Source organism: Tenebrio molitor, chromosome 7 (assembly GCF_963966145.1).
Source record: "Tenebrio molitor chromosome 7, icTenMoli1.1, whole genome shotgun sequence".
Lineage (NCBI taxonomy): Eukaryota > Metazoa > Arthropoda > Insecta > Coleoptera > Tenebrionidae > Tenebrio > Tenebrio molitor.
Window position 1 is genome coordinate 4,212,837 of NC_091052.1, and position 17,944 is coordinate 4,230,780.

The 17,944-nt window shown below is 34.2% G+C and overlaps 1 protein-coding gene across 3 annotated transcripts in view; it reads left to right on the plus strand.

Annotated features, from left to right (window-relative positions):
- Positions 1-215: 215 nt before the first annotated feature.
- Ptx1 (pituitary homeobox homolog Ptx1) overlaps positions 216-17,944 on the plus strand; it is a 32,897-nt gene continuing 15,168 nt past the window's right edge. The window contains exons 1-3 of one of the 3 annotated variants that reach the window (XM_069052658.1): positions 216-581; positions 4,223-4,621; positions 15,717-15,836. In XM_069052658.1, the coding sequence (XP_068908759.1) occupies positions 4,339-4,621; positions 15,717-15,836 (403 nt within the window). In that variant the 5' untranslated portion in view covers positions 216-581; positions 4,223-4,338. Of the gene's footprint in view, positions 582-2,398; positions 2,686-4,222; positions 4,622-15,716; positions 15,837-17,944 lie in introns of those variants that run through there. The other 2 variants (XM_069052661.1, XM_069052660.1) reach the window with 2 other exon arrangements.

Sequence of the window (17,944 nt, forward strand, 5' to 3'; positions counted from 1 at the left end):
AGACGTCCAATCTGAAAACATGACATATGCACGCATGCTCTTTGAATTACAAGCGGGGGCGTGACCGAGCTTCCAAACTTTAAGAGTCCTTTCAGATAAGCGACGGAAAGAGACGGGACATGGGGCGGACCGGCGTACGGAAAGGAGATGGCAGATGTGGAAATGCCCGAATATTGCCGATCGGTCTGGCGTTCGGCAGAGGTCCATAGGTAGCCCTATGATGATATATAGAGTAGACGACTTATGGTTAAACCGCGTTGGGAAGTGGCCCAGATTACAGAGACTTTGCAGTATCAAGTCCTAACCCGATATCTGTACGGCCGCTAAGCGCTTAAGACTTTTTAATACTTTCATAGGATTTCGTGAAAACCGCCCTGCATTTGCAGTGGCAGTGATTTGTAAGATATTAACGGCGCGGACAACCGGTTTCATGACAAGGATTTTCGAGTGGATGATCGCGGATTTATTTATGTTTTTCCGGTGTTTTATTGAGATTTTCGTTATCCGGCCAGTGTTGTAAGGACTGTGATAGATTTGTGATCCGAGGAGCTTTCTTGGTCAACGCACGAGGATTCTAACAGGTGCGTTTTTATTCCTTCCATATTCTTCCCTTGTTTTTAATTGACTTTGAAATTTTTGGGGCACGTCGGCCGATTTTTGTACAAATTGTTGCTCATCGTGCAGTAAATAATCCTCTAGAATCATATAAGAGACGCTGTAAATTTAGGCCTAACATCTGCGTTGATCAATTGGTAACTTACCTTATTCAAAATTATAGAGAAATATTTACATAGCATTAACAACGTAAGCACGAAATTCCATTTGTTGCTTGCTGTAAAACCACTAATTCTGCTATACACACTTTTATAATATTCCATAAACTGTAATTTATGTTATACACATTTTTATTAGTAGTACTATAATATAATTTCTGGCCCTTTTGCAATTTTTGAAACAGCTTTGACTTGTCTGCTGTTTAAAATTCATTATAAATACCTTTGATTGCTTTGTAGGAAATATGCTTTTAATTGGAAAATTTTCCGACGGATTGGCTATCACACTTAAATCTTTTGTTATCAGGTTTGTATCCTAGAATCACAAATACGAATAATATTCTACCATTGAAATTTGTTATTAAAAAATATTGCCTACTGAGTTACTTGAGATTTTTACTTGTTAAGCTTCTCTGTGTAGTCCAGTAAAGTGATCCTTGCAATATTCCATAACTACACAATATTTTTATGTAAATCTGTATTCTTAGAAAATAGTACAATTTTTATAAAAAGCTAATTAAAAAGTTAATGAAAAAAATACAAAAAAAGTGCAAATCTCTACTTCTGAAATAAGTAAGCATTTTACTAGTGTTTGTTAATGTGTGAAATATAAAATTTATCTTTGCCTTAGAAGTGATTTACTACCTATACCTAGGTAGAACCAATATTATTTAAAAAAAAAGGAGAAGGAGAAAAAAAAGAAACATCATCAGAGTGATGAAATATAAATAATTACAACAAAAAGCAAAAGTTTTTTAAAGTACATACGTCACTAGCAATTTAACATTCGGTAGTTAAAAAGTGGTTAATAATTATTTAGTATCACCTGTCAGAATTATTATAACAATCTCTCTGACAATTTTAGCTATACACTTAGCATTTAAAAAACTGTGAATTAGCTTAAAAAATTTACTTTACTTAACTTTGAAAAACTTACAAAAATGTTAACAGAAGTGATCTTCATGTGTGTACATTTCACAGTTGTACCATAACAAATAACAAGTTTATTTATTATTGCTTTTTGCAGTATCTTTTACTTGTAAGTGGCAATGAAATTTTATGGCGTCCAGATTCTTTACGTTTGTTGTGTACAAATTAAGTAAATCAACAAACACTTATGTACTTTAAGCCATTTAAAACCGTGAGAAATACTCCTGAAATTGAAAAACTGCAGCAGGAAACTGTAAAAACTTTTCAGTTTGATTAAAAAAAAGTGGTGTGATGAAGAACGCATCCTCGGATGCAGCGACGGTGTCATAAAAGTCTCCGCTAAAGCAATGAATCCTGCAGGAGTCCGTTGTTAAACCGATGGGCGAGCTGCAAAACCCGCGGGATATGTAGAAAAGCAAACGGTAAGTCCAGGAATCCGGGTCGATCTGTCCGCCTCATCGTAAAGCTCCGACTTAAGCTTAAACCATCCGACTTAAGTCGTGCCGACTCCGGTTAATAACAATAATATTTCAGCAGGCGCTTCGGCCGGTCAATTACGGTCGCTAATGACGATATAAATACCGTCAAGTGATTGGAGCTTGTCGTTGTATCAAATTAGTGGGGTGGCGGCGAGAGAGGGGATGAAAAGCACGGGCTTAGTAGCCGCAAAGCTCTCAGACCGATGCCGACTCCGTCGCGACGCTCACTTGATCCGGTCTAAACCTGGCCAAAGCTGTTTTTAAGCTCCGTACCTTTTTTCATGGACTTAACCGACTTTTGGTCTTTGTTCACGTCGCACCTGGATTTACTTACGATCTTTTAAGTGATCCCGGCACTGAGTGATTTTGTAACTGATTTGTGCATCTTTAGCGGGATTTGCCGGTATTAATTTCAGGCTTTTTTGCGGGAAAGTGGCTCAGGCCGGAGAAGGCGCTAAGAGCTTCCAAATGTTTTAGTGAGTTTGTGGTGCGCCCTGACCAAGGTAAAGTTGCTATTTTCCCACAGTCTTTCGCTTAACTCGACAAACTATCAACGGAGCATTTCCTGTAAATCTGAGGGAGCTTAATTTGTCATTGTTAGGACCGCGTCCCACCTTACGAAACTCTGATAAAAAAAATACATCTTCTAACCCCCAAAACATAGCCATCTACTAAAATTTTTGAAATTAAAAACAAACAATAATTTCTCACAGACACGTTAAATATTTATTGCAAATCGTCTATTAACTATCTTATCCAAGAGATAATGTCAACAGCAGATTCTTTCAGAGCTAGCATTCTTTATTCCGTATCATTTTCACACTTGATATGTCTAGAAACGTGACAATTTTGAAGGTGAACTTGATGTCTGAGTTCATCTGTTATCTAGTGTACCATGTTCAATATTAGTTTATAAACATAAAGATCTTCATCTAGTCCATAAACATTTTTTCTAAAACAATTTTATCTACTTGATGTATCAGTTATGCCAATTTTTCTTTCATTCTAGATTAAAATATCTCAAGTAGATATCTCTAATTTTACTATTTTAAATGGAACGTCTTGTATATTTTTACATGTTTGCAATTTATAAAAAAATCTGTTTGGAGTGAAATTATTTGGCAATCAAAAGAGTTACGAGCTTAAGAGTGTCTTCAGTATAGTCCTCATTACCAGTAAAGTAAAAATCATTCTTATTAAAGTCTTGACTATCTAGTGTTCAAAAGAAAATGTCATGGATTATTTGAAATTCATCATGTCTCAAGTGATAGTTAAATTTTTTTCCAAATTGTGCAGAAATATGAGTAACAACGAAGATCACTAAATATTGTTTATGTTTTCAAGGGTAGCCAAAATAGATCTATCGTATTCTAGTTTTAAATAATAAAAGTAAGAATTATAACACCCGCGATTTTGAAAAACACATTTTTTTCAGATTAATTTACTGTACATTAAATATAAAATTTGTGGCAGTGTCATTCATAACTATCAATAAAATGGCGACCACAAGGTCAAAAACACGAGCAGAAAAGAAAGAGCTAAATCTAAAATGTGTAAGAAATCTCAAGGATTAAGTGAGAGTGTCTAAAAAATTTATGTTAATCTGGAAATGTCAAATAAAATATAATAATTAATTTCCTGACAGGACACACCTACTTTTAGAGACGAAATTTAAGATTTTTCTGTCTTCCTGCGGTGTTTTTTCATATTTTTCCTTGTTGTTTTGGGTTTTTGGAACAAAATAAGATTCTAATAATAAAACTTGCATTTAACAAAATATTTCTAGTTCATTGCAACAGACGGTATTTTACTCTTTATTTTTCAATTTGGAAGGTAGCTAAAATTTGTGAAGAATAAACAATGTCAAATAGAGGTATTGTAAAATTTTAGAATTAAATAATTAATTGCTGCGGGAATGTGGATGTTTAACAAAAATTAAACAAAACATGATTACCTACCAGTCTAAAGCTGTCAAATAGTAATTTCCATTTACCGACATGTGTGATCTATAATCTAATCAAAAATTTTCTCTTCTTTCAGGTGTTCGTATTCACCGAACAACGATGCTATCGACCTAGACGCCGTAAAGTAAAAGCTAGAAAAAATAATTTTATCGCGCGCGCGTGCATTCCAACTTAAATCCTGCAATAATTCAAATGGAACGGATGGAATCGCTGTCTGATCCAGCTCTGTGCCTGCAAGACTTGGTGACGGGAGTAACGACTTCGTCGGCGAATTCGGACATTCATGGAGTTCATCATCTGCATGACTCCGTCAGTTCGGCTGTGTCGGTTAGTTCAGCCATCACCGGAATTATGAGTGGAGCTTCGGCCTCGGTCCTGGGACACCACGTGACGTCGCACGAACCCCCGCACCACCACGGGGTCGTGCCCCACACGCCCTCCCTCCATCACGAACCGTTGGAGAAGCTAAAACGTGGTGAGTTCGGACTATTGTGGTTTGACTCTGAGGACGTTGCAGTCCAGGGATGATACTGATAGGGACTAGTACAATAAAAACTTCATTTTAAAGGACCAATAAATTTCCAAACGTTATCTTCAATTTTCTCTGTCTCGCAAAAATTTATGGATTCTAATTATCGATAAATAATTTATCAATTACCCACAAGATTAAATTTTATCGAGTAATAAATTTTATGGTCTACAGAAGCGGTGATATTTTTCTTTAGTACCAAGTGCATATCATAAAACGCTACCAGCGCACTTAGAACCAGCAGTTAACCCATACAAAGTACATACTTTTAGTAATTTCCCGAGAAGTCGATATCTCGCTTTATTCTATGCAGACCTTTGCAACATTTCAGACTTACAATATTTTAACAACCCAAATTTGTATTTTTCTTTGTTTCACAAGAGATCAAATTATCACATTTTGTTCATCTTATCTTCCGTTCACGTACCTAATTGCGATAAGCCGTAAGATCTTGATTGCTTGCTAATATTATTGCAATCGATGATGAATCAGTGACAGTGAATTAGGACTTCGAAATATTGCCCGTCGCTTGTTTAAAATGGGGTTGGTGGCAGCAACAAGGCGACGTTGCGCCGTCGTCGTTTGGCGACGGCCGCCTTTATAATTCGCATTAGGTGGCCATTACCTCGATACCCGGATCATCCGGTATTACCGGTAAGCCCGCAGTTAATGAATCAGACACCTTCGCCTCTTCATCTATTACATGTTTACCGATTCATTCCTTTAAAGTTAACAAAATCATTGCGAGAGGTCGGACTTTTTTGCCTGAACGAAAACTGAATCACGCCTAGAGTTCCAACAACTGAAAAAAGTTCTGTTCGTGCAAAAATAAGAGTTTTAAAGTGTTTTTGGTACGAGTAGATAGCCAAAGGCGACCACAAGTCAGTATTTTTATGCAACTAAATGAGACTACTGTGCTGATTTATCTATATCCCCAAAGATAATTTGTTAATAAATAAATGTTCCAGATTAGAGATGAGATTGAGTTGATTAACACGTTTCTTTTAATATTTTAACTTAATAAATTAACTACATTATGATATAAGTACGATAATGGTACTGACAGAAGTTACAAATTATAAATTTGCTATCACGTGACATTTCTGTTATACAAATATTGAAGATTAGTTGTGCTCTATACTATTATGAGCTGTAAATCTTATCAGTTTGCAGATAGGTGTTACAACGTTATCTTAATGCATTTTATCTAAATTTGTATTGAAAACACGATATTGGTCAAATTCAAATATTTAATGCGTATATTAATACTCAATTTTTAATTAGTATAAATTTGAAAAGTGGGCGATTACTCGATTAAAACCAAAAATCAAAATTTTGCTTCGCGTCGGAGATATCAAAAGGCTAAAGAAAGAAATCTTTAGAATGTATCGTATCGAATTTCCATGCAAAATTCACATTTTGGCATTTTACTAATTTTTCAATAATTATTCATTGTTTGAGAATCAGTTTGTTTGAATTCTTATGAATGAAGAATAATATATACTATTTTTTCTTCAAACCTTCATAACAAATTATTTAAGACATGTTAAGAAACCAGGTAGGAATTTCAAATGATTTAGCTAGTTTACTTTACTGCCGCTCATCAGCGGAGATAATAACTTCACGGACGCCATCAGCGGAGATAATAACTTTATCTGCCGTTCGTCAGCTCGTTAGATGCCATGACAATGAAGTGACACTTTAGCATTATCAATGCAGCAGGATAATATAATTTACGGACGTTTGAAGAAAAAAATAATTTTTTATTTGTTTTTGTTCCAAGTTCTCTCGTTTTTGTGGCACTTTAGTTAAAACTGAAAATCGAAATTACAACTTATTTTGAAAAATCCAAATGCGAATTCTGTATTAAAACTCGGTATGTGATTGGAATCTGAACAACTTTTTCTTATTACTGTTTTCGATACCTCCATGGTGAAGCAAAATACCGGAGATTGGCCATATTCTAAAATATCTTAGTTGGTTTTACTATTAACAGCGAAATTAAGTGTTAAGATGGAGTTCTACAACTGTAAAATGTCAAACTTTCCCTTCTGCAAATAAATAAAATATTAGGGTGTCTTAATCTTTTAAGTGCGACACACTGTATGTATGATTAGGCATTTGTTTTGGCAAAAAATTAGTGTCCACTCTTTGAAAAGTCAAATTCAAAATTATTTGTATTTCTATGTGATACGGATACCGAGGGATGAGCTGAGGTAGTATTTTCTTGCTCTGTCAGCTGTCAATTTTAATCTGTCATTTAATACCATCTAATCCGCTGTCTCTTTACAAACCAAAATGAAATTATACCTACTAAATTATTTCAAATATTTTTTTAGCAAAATAGTACAAAAATTACTTAAAAAAATTGGGTTTGATAAGAACCATTACAGTTGTTAAGACTATACGAAAGCAGAATTAGAATCACAAACTTTACTCTGGTTGTTCCTGTAAATATTTATCTAAAAAATGTCTCTAAAAGAACGTATATCAAGAGGTCTGTGGAATTGTGCGGCTCTATAATTTTATCGTTGCGAACTATGTTGAGCCGTTGAAGCCGTCAAATCACTAAATCAGATGTCAACGGTCAAATGTAAAATTATTAAGTCTTAACATCAGTTGGGAGTTCAACGTCTTAGTTGTTTTGCTTATGATTTTCCTCAGTTTTTCTATATTCTAATTACTTTTCATCTTACAATAGTCTTTATTAAAAACTTGTCATTAATGGACTTACATAACCTCTGTTTTTCAATTTGGTACCACAATTATGCTACAGACCGGCAAAAATCAAATATACATATTTGAATTCCACAGGACTCACGTTTTTTTTTAATAGACACTGTACTTTGGTAAGACACCCGGTATAGAAAGCGAAGAATTTGAAATTCTTAATCGTCAATCGTTATTATTATTATTCTTATACATTCCACAAAATTTTCAAACTTTATTAACACAATATTAAGTATACAGGGTGTATCTGAAATATGTACGTGTTTAATTTTAACCAGTAGAAGAACTCGTCAATTTATGAAACTTTTCTCTGTAACATTTTTACGAAAAAGCATTACAAATTGTCTATAAGGCATTCACGATCTTTTTGGGACCGAGTTGGCTATGACCATCTAGTGATTTTGTTGGCAGGACCTCGGTAATAACTAAATTCCCTAAAGGAAATTGACACCTTTTGTGTTAGGTTAGGTTGTTTTCAGTTTAAGGTTATATTTTCTGAGCAGATACATTGTTGTCGGATCTCTTAAATGTGGTATGTCCTTTTTAAATTAAATTAAATCGTTTAATAGAATTTTTTTATCGTAATAAAATTATTTTGACAATTTTTACTGTTCCTTTGACGGAAATTAAATTATTTTTACACACTGAATAAATCACTTAATTTCTTACGAATATTAAAATAATAAATCTGCCAATGTGGTGCCAAGAAAATGTCGAACAGACATTGACAGAAAAAAAAATTGCATCCGTTGCATCATTGAGTCACTTTGTCCAACATGAAAAGAAAAAATCATAGCCAACTCGGTCCCAAAAAGATCGTGAATGCCTATGGGTAAGGGCGAACATTTTCTGTTGTGATAGAAACGGAGCCTTGTTAAAAAAGTTACATTGTTATAGAAAAATTAAATAATTAAAATTAAAATTCTCATGGTTACAAAAAATAGAGAATAGTTAACCACACAAAACGACTCGTTTGGTAAAAAATGGGGGGCAAAAAATCTTGGAAAACATTTGCGAATTTTGCAAAATGTTACAGAGAAAAGTTTTATAAATTGGCCAGTTCTTCCACTGGTTAAAATTAACACACGTATTTCAGATACATCCTGTATATCTACCATGTGTATTTATAAATAAATTTTCATTTCATACAAGATTATAGCCTTCACTTAAACTGTTTAGCAAAATGGCTATAGACGTCGAAGTTTCCATATGAAATAATCCCAATAAAGTTCTTGTACCCGTTAAATTGTTAAAATAAAATATCATTTTTCTATCAAAAGTTCTTTCAAAGTTTCGAAAAATCTGACATGATAAAAAATGTAACTGAAACTCAATGAACAATTAATTCATAACTGAAACGATGTAAGATGGATAATGCTGTAATTCACGTCCTTTCACCTTTGCTGCGTCCTTATTTTCAAATTAATGTAATAATCCCAATCCCACACATCCTCTAATTCAGGGTCCCATCTCCGAATGACTTACCCCTACGTTTTACACGAACCACCACCCTCGACCAAATTAGTAATTACCTCCAAGGGAATATAAAGTGACACTACAAAAGACATCGTTTGCCTCTTTGCCGGCTTGCGGGTTGGCCCCCTTTCACGCGATAGCAACGTGCGTTCCTACCATCACTATCTTTTTTTCTTTTCGATATCAACCTGCGTCACCAAAAGAGAAAGAAAACGAACACGACATTCGCCTCCGAACACAGTAACCCTTGCTTTATCGCGGGATGGTAATACCATTCCGAATTCACTCGCATATGGCCGGGTTAGCCAGGATAATCCTCACTTCCTTATCCCTGGAGAGGTCCTTTTGTAGTCACAAGTAAACTCGTTTTTAATGGAACTCGGCTAAGTAATTTATTTGTTTGGTCAGAATTCGGATGCGATAACGGCCTTGGAGCTAGGTTAATAAAAATCGAAGTTTAGTTAATGGGGGATTAATTCGCACAGCTTCCCTATCAAGTCAGGTTCACCCCTTCTGATTGTTCTATTCAAATGTATCGACAGATGTGACTTATTTAGCTATAAAAGCAGGAAGGGTTGACCGCCAGCGATTGTTCGGGTCCATAGAGAGGCAAATTAATGGTGTTTGTTGCTTGTTCTTCACGAACTGTTGACAAACAGGGCTGGAGGAAATCGCAATTAAAGAAAATGGGATATCGGTGTTCCGGCGCCAGACTACGATAAAGCCATAACCGCGTAATAATAATCTTTATTGCACACTCTCATTATTTATCAATAAAATGGTAGACGCTGTTTACTCCCACCATAAAAGAGCTTTAGGCACAAATTTTATTTAATTTGGAGTGCTCGTCTGTTTTCCATAAAGTACAGATGAAGCGTGACACGCAAGGGATCGGGAAACACCTCAAACGGAACTTGATACTTTTTCTTAAGTCTGAGCTAATTGGGCATGCGACCATTTTTGCATAATAAATTGCCATACGAAATAAATTTGTGTTCAGACTGTTTTTAGTAATCCCAAGGATTTGGAAAATATCTCGTTTCAACTGGTTTTATATATGATGACAGAAACAGATAAAAGGCGTTCAAAATTCCCTATATATTTCAAAAATATATGTTTAGAATGGATTGCCATTTCCGTGATGGCCTTCAGAACATTTTACAATATGTGACCACCATTACTTGTAATTAAATTTGGAAGTATCTAATGAACAAGGTTTGGGTGAAAAATGTGATGTGGGAGGCTAAAAACCAGCTGATCTGGGTGGGGATGGTAAAAACTAATTTAGAAAGTATTTCTGCGACGGATAGGTTTTCTCAGAAGTCAACAGCACGAATTAAATTTACCTACTCGCTGTGAAGTTAGAAGATGACAATGTTTTGAAGGCGTGACAAGAAATTTGCCAAGCATTAATTCCTCTTAGATTGAGCTTACAAGTGTAATACTTTGGATTAAGGGGATCATTAAAATTATGCTTGGGAATTATGGTATAAAACTTGATAGCGCATCGAAGATTATCCAGGATCAGTCTGTTTTAAGAAAGCTCTTTTGATTTATTTTTCTTTTGTTTCTCTTGTATTTTTGTCGCTTTAGTTTGAACAAGCTAATGGAATTTCCGGATCCGTTTCGCTTTTTGCTAATAAAAATAGAGTATTTGCTGAAAAATTTTCAGATCGATAGATGAAGAAGTGCATGAGAATTTGAACAAGTGTCGATGTGCGGTTATGACAACGGCCCCCACCTCGCGGTAGATTAGCGAATTATTCCAACTCGCTGACGCTATTATAACCGCCTTCCCCTAGCTACAGACAAACGGATCATTCGTCATCGCTTTTTCCTGCGGAACTACGTGCAGGACTTGATTGATCGACGCCACTTATAAAAGAGCCATCAGAGTATTGAATGTTTTGTGCGTAACACGCATGAATTAGCTGCCAAAGGGGCCCACACTTATCATCAATATGGTATTAGAAATTAATACATATTGTCTACGGCCGCGGACCACGACGCCAACCGATAATGGTTCATGGGCTCCTACCCATGCATAATTGCACCTGTTTATACAAAAATACTGCCACGAAAGCAACGGAAAACTCCCACAATATTTACATTCCTCTGTCTTTTATAATTTCTTAGATTAATTCTCAACTGGTTTCTTTCCTTCACATAAAGCTTTATAATATTTAACCCTTACAACATTTCATTAAATACTCGTGTGATGACAAAGATGGCTTCAGATTTTGGTTTTCTTTCAGTGGATGACTATCTTTGGTGGTGCATTTCCCCACAAAACTGACAGACGTTTGTGGTTTGCTCACGTATCAGCCCTTCCTTTGCATGACAATATTAAAAAAACGTCGGGGTGGCGCGACGTATCCTCCATTTTTTCCCGGATTGTTAAACACTCACACGCGGGGCTTTAAAACACTAATAACGTCACGTTTTACAGACGACGTCGGCACACCTGACACCGTTCCTGGGGTTGATTGCAGCAGGCGAAGAGGTGGCGGAGTGTAGGGGGTTGATTCCCGCCGTCAGTCTCGCGACACGTCCACTAAGCCCTTAATCTGGCCTTCCTTTCGGATTTTAGGAAGTCATTTATCAGTCACATATTAGACCGCCAGGTGGCACGCCCATAAACTAACACTTCTGAAGCGGGATCTCGGGATTATAACAAGATTACCGTTGTTTACTGTACACTTTGTGACAATTCCATACAAAATATACAAGATTATTTTATCGGAAAATTAACTACCACTCGTTTGTTTACGGGGTGATCGGGGGACAGGCTTAATCCGTCCGCACTTGTCAAAAAATGTTAACAACTCTACCCAAGAATTTATTTTCGTTTGAACCGAATCCCACGTTAGAAAATTTCGTTACACGTGAAGACGTCTCAGTTTGCCTTAATTAATTAATATGTGGACGCTTCTTGGGGTAATCCAGGCGATAACCAAGTTTTATAGCGGCGACCACATGCTCATAGCAAATCTCTTGGAGTTTCATTTAATTTTGTCTGCACTTTTTCTTTTACGGTTTAATCAAGTTGCCAAAAAACAGACAAGTTCGATGGAACCAAAAAAACGTCAGAATATAAGCGTGGAAAAAGTTGTACATGAGGTACAATTAATTTTACAGTTGAGAGAAAACAAGCTCGTGCGTCTTGTGATAATTTTTATTTATTTAAATTTTAATAAAAATATATTATTTACACTCTGCACACGTACACGAGTAGTGGTATTGTTCGGATTATTTGCTTCACGTAAATTTTGTGAAATACTTATTCTTCAAATAGTCGGTGTTTGTTCTTTTAACTAAACATTGTAAACGTTCAGAAATATCTACACTAAATATTGTTATTTGAATAATTTACTTAACAACCTAATTTTTTTCTCAGTTTGTTTCTCTTATTTGTTCATTTTACAACACTGTAACTATAAGTACATTGTAGTAGTTAAATAATAGTATTCAGATATAAATTTTAGGTTTCTATTTCTTAGTGTAATCTTTATGATTCCATGAATTTTGATTAATCCTTTTCCAGGATTTTTTCCACGTTTAGCTATGACCCGGTACTAATAAAATATCGAATTTCGCATAAAAATAACACAATGAAAAACAATAATCTGTTTTGATATCAAATGTTTATGCTTTCTATTCGGGCAATATTGGCAAGATTCTTGCTGCTGATATGCGATATAAATAATGAAATATACAGGGTGTTAGGTAAATGTTCGGCCAAACTTTAACCGCGAGCTACTGGCTTCATGTAGAACTCGGAAAAAATATTTAAAAAATTCTATGTCAAAAAATAAATTGACATTTAATTTGTGAGGTAAAATTTTTTTTAACTGCTTTTAGTCTTCTACGTTGTCCCACAACCTCGTAGGTAAAATTTCGGCATATTTTTAAAATACACCCTGTATATCATATTTTATAAAACGTACGCCAATGTGAAGTAACCTCTAGAAAATATGCTTTAAAACAAGAAAACCGCATTGGTGTACGTTTTATAAAATATTATATACAAGGTGTATTTTAAAAATGTGCCGAAATTTTACCTACGAGGTTGTGAGACAACGTAGAAGACTAAAAGCAGTTAAAAAAAATTTTACCTCAGAAATTAAATGTCAATTTATTTTTTGACATAGAATTTTTTAAATATTTTTTCCGAGTTCTACATGAAGCCAGTAGCTCGCGGTTAAAGTTTGGCCGGACATTTACCTAACACCCTGTATATTACACCTATTTTGTAATTTTGTCCCGTTTCACAATATTAGGCAAGTACTTTATTTTAACATTTAGTTCGTCATAAGTTGGACCTGCGCTTAACGGATTATACATTTAGTTAATTTTCTGTGTTTTTGTAATTAAAACTTCAAAACATGAATTAAACTTCTTACTTTCCAATTTGTATTTAAAATTACGCTTAAATAAGGATTAAAAAAGATACCTACATAATTTTATTACACAAAATTATCACCATTTCGTCATCATATATTAACACAACAAAGAATCTAAAACCCTTAATCTAATAATATACAAACCAATAGATCTTGGGCTGTAATTTGTCCAAGAATATTTTTTAAATCCGTAGAAATAACACATCTTAAACAGTCACACCACCAAATATGATTTTTATTATTTTTTAATAAATTTGCTACACTTCTCAAAAATCTAATTAAGTACTTAAGCTTCTCCAAAAAATAAACTGTGGTAAACTGTTAGTCACTTATAATAAATACAAAGTATATATAGTGCAATAGGTACTTATAAAGTTAATCGTCCCTTCTTTTCTTCTTCCTCTATTTATTTTGTTGCATAAATCCACATCAGAAATTCATTATGCTATACTTTATTACATATTTAAGAAAGCCTACGTAACGTATAAATATTTACGTCTTGGCGACATTGCTTTCAACAATCTATTTGTAAGCCGTATAGATAAAACAATAATTAAAGGTGTAGGTACACCTAGACTTGTGCCTGTAAAGTTTAATATGATGATAATAAAATTCATTATAGAAGTTAAGATGGATTTATTGGGCAGACTGGTAATTGCTCAAAACTTTGTTGTGTCGTCAGAGTGGCACGAAGAGGTAAAAGTGCTCCAGAAGGTTGATACTGATAAAAGTAAATTGTTTGCTTATTGCTGATGGCTACATCCAAACAACTGGCGTGAAATGTTCAGCTCTATTTACTTATAGAATCCGAGCTATATGTAAAGATTAGCAGATGATTAACTCTTGATTGTTTTGGCTTACTATTAACGCTACTTTATATATAATTTATCATTAGCGAGCACAGGACGAGTCCCAGCCGTCCCATGACACCCAGACTAATGGAACTAATTAATAATTGTGTTGGTGCAAATCGCGTCCATCTACACCTGCACGTACCGGACCGAATAAATCACTCTTATTGTAAACGGGACTGTTAAAATTTTTTCTTTCCAAGTCCGAATCGATTGATCAATGTTTTCCAAATTAGATCGGAACGAAAGTCGCGTTAAAAAAATATGTGTAAAATTGTGGTTATCAGAATGCTATTTGTGAGTTCGCCATAAATCAAGCTCGTAAAACCGTCACTAAACAGAAGGTAGTCGATGTATCTTCCAACATGTGTTAACTTTGGAACGTTTAAGAAAAACTCTTGTCTGGTGACAAGCTGGTTAGCACCAATTAGTGTAGGAGGAGCGAGTGATAGTGAATTATTCCGACTGGAAAATTTTCGATTTATTTTTTTAAAACTCGGTTTCCAAAATACGCATAAAGTTACACCAGACTTGTGCAAAACAGTCGCGATGTTAGGAGTGCGTCAACTTAAGTACCTACTTCCTTTCTTTACAGGTGATGGGAAGATTGCCATTTTATTTTTAAATAATCGCCACAGATAGCAGAAGTGTTTCGCCTTCTTAGCTATCTGAAAATTTTTGTTTTTGATAACATATTTACTTTATATATATTTATGTTTTTCATATCTTCACAATATCAACATAACCTAAATTAAAAAATTAAAAATTGTTAGCTTCAAAACTTTCACTGCTGTTTGAATCAAATTATATCGCCCGTAAAATTTACACAATGAAATATAAAATTATGGAAAAAAGATCGCAATGTGCATAGAAGCTATGAAATTTTCTTCTCTAAAACTTGTCATTAAAAGTAATACCAAATTAAATTCTTCAAAGTAGCTTCGACAATTGAAACTCTTTTAGACTTGCAGTTAATTTATTTTTGCCACTTTTTGTAGTTACTAAAACGTAAATAACAGTACTTGGTATCACGCAAATAAGAATTTGACTTATTGTTTCTTTCCTAATGGTTAAATGTCAATTAAAAAACAACTGTTTGAACTGATGCCGCGACTTTAGCCATTTTATGGACAATGAAAATAAAATTTCAAAAACAAGAAATATCTCTTGCAATAACAAAGAGACTTTAGGCAAAATTAATCTTTTCTGGTAGCCAAAACAAACAAGCATTGTGTCTCATAAATAAGCGAATATAGGTACACACCACAAAACATTTTCAAGATTTAATTCTGAATTCGTTATGGCCGCTAGGTGTGAACGTCTCAGAATACCTAAACTTGACTTAAAATTATTAACTTAAATCTAAAGAGAATCCTGAATGTTATAGCCTAAGATCAATGTTATACTTGTTAAAAGAACGAAACTCGCTGTTTTTATGTACTCGTATAATGTGAGAAAAATATTTTGAAAAACTAGGAGACATCGGAGAGTATAATATTTTTCCTGATTTATGAGATAACGGATTCTCTTTTAAGTTAATTTCTGAGCATACACCGAGAGCAACTTGATATTACATTACAGTTTGGGCCGAGACCGGAGATTTTCGAGACGCCCATTCCGGGATGTCAGGATCCAACACGATGGACCACCCTCAACTGCCTTTTCCTACCGCCGCTAGAAGTCGAACAAGAGATCGGAAAGGTAATATTCAGTGTTTTATTAATAACTTTTTCGATGAAAATATTTCAAACTGGTTATCAATGAAATTAGTTAGTTAATAACAATAGATAATTGGTCCGAGAATTTTCTTTAATCATTATCTTTTAATTCGCGAGCTGTGTCTCAAATGATAAATTTTGCTTGCGATAAATTCCCAAACTTAATAAATATGAAATTCACATAAAAAGGGGGAATAAGCTGTCGAATAGTCTCATTCAACCGCAGTGGTTCTATAAACAAAGATTATTTTTGAATCCGGGAGCTTAGTTGTAATTACAGAAAATTTATTGGTAAAACATGTGCTCGGGTATAAATCAGGTTTATTTTGTATATTATTTTGTAAATAGAAAGTAAGATATTGTTAGACGTTTTATTGGAGAAGCGTATACTACAACAAAAGTATTTCACGTTAAAATGTATTCTTCAAAGCATTCCGAGGCGTCCAAAAAGACGAATAATTAGATTTTATTTCTCGTAATGTAATTTCAAGTGGCATTTTATTAAAGCGAGAATCCTTGTAAACAAAAAGGTAATAGGCTCTAATTTCGTATCTCGTAATGCGAAATGAAGCTGACTCGGTGAATTAAAACGGAATGAAATATTTTGCTTCTGTCACTGAAGCAATAGTTTTACCTAAAATAACACCAACAATAATTTACTTTAAATTATTATATACAAGGTGGGTAATAAAATTCGTCCCGAGCTGTAGAACCTTTATTACAGATCATAGTAGGTCAGTTTTACAGGGTAGTCATTTACAAGATTTACAAGACCACAAGCCAAAGACTACCATGAAAACAATTTTTCCATTAAAATCGATTTAATCCAAAAACTATCAAATATTTTTCGAAACGGATTGCTGATATTGATTTTATGCACCATTAGCCACAGTCTGATGCAAAAATTTAAATATGAAAGTAAAAAAGTTTTTAATAAATATGTATCTGTTCATAAAAAAGAATTTTTTAAAAATAAATTAGGTACCTATACCGGCTGAAAGTAAATTTTTCCAACAATGAGATCTGTAAATTTCATAATTTTTTCTCAATTTTTAAAGGTCATTTTGCCACCGGCGGTAACCTTACTTTGCTATGCATTCTAAAATATATTTTTTTTACAAACTTCATAGTAGGGAAAAGGGGAAAACAGCATCCTTGTTTAATAATAAATGTTTAAATCCAAACAAAAAAGTTACTAAAGTTACCAGATTTAGTTACTAGGGTAAAAAAAAAGTACCTACAATAAATAAGTACATATTTTGTGTTTTGTTACACTTTTGATTGTTTTTAAATGATTGAAAATGTCAGATACCTTAATGGAAACAGTAATTTAATTTTGATTGCGAGTACCTAATCTATTTCATCGTATGTATTACAGAGGATTCCGTTGATAAGGATTACTTTATTGTCGAGTCGAGGTTACTATTGGCAGCTGTAAAGGAATTACTGTTTCTTCTGATATTGATGTGATTTAAATTTTATCCAAGATAAATAATTATCAATACAAATAAAAATTTAATCGACGTTATGGTCGCGTCGAATAAAAAAAAACACTTTATCAGAACTGAAGTAATTCGTGTTATCAGAAAAAACAATATCAGCCATCAGATATCTTTATTAACTTAATTTCAAAACCATTGCGTCAGATCTATCAATTATTGGTCGGGGATGTGAGATAGAGATCCGTGATAAATTCCACTGGTCGACTTTACGATATTTGACAGGTGAAGATGTCGGCAAACGCCAATCGCAAAGCTGTCAGTTCGAAAATGATTGATAGAGGCGGCGCGAACTCAAAGAAAGTGTATTTTTTACTATCTGTAGTTACATTTTGCTCTTATCTCAAACATTGACGTACAAACCAAACAATTTTAACACTACATATTCTGTTTGGGAGTCCATCATGTTCGCCACCATGTTTGCCTTGTCACCTCCTTCCTCGCATAAACTGCACCACCCAAACAAATTTGCAGTGCAACCGATAAAAATCGAATTAAATATAATGGTGAAGAGTTTTCGGTGCGCACTCGCCCTCTCCACGAAAAGAAGCAAAAATAATTGCGAAATCTTTCGATCAGGTTTTCTGGCACT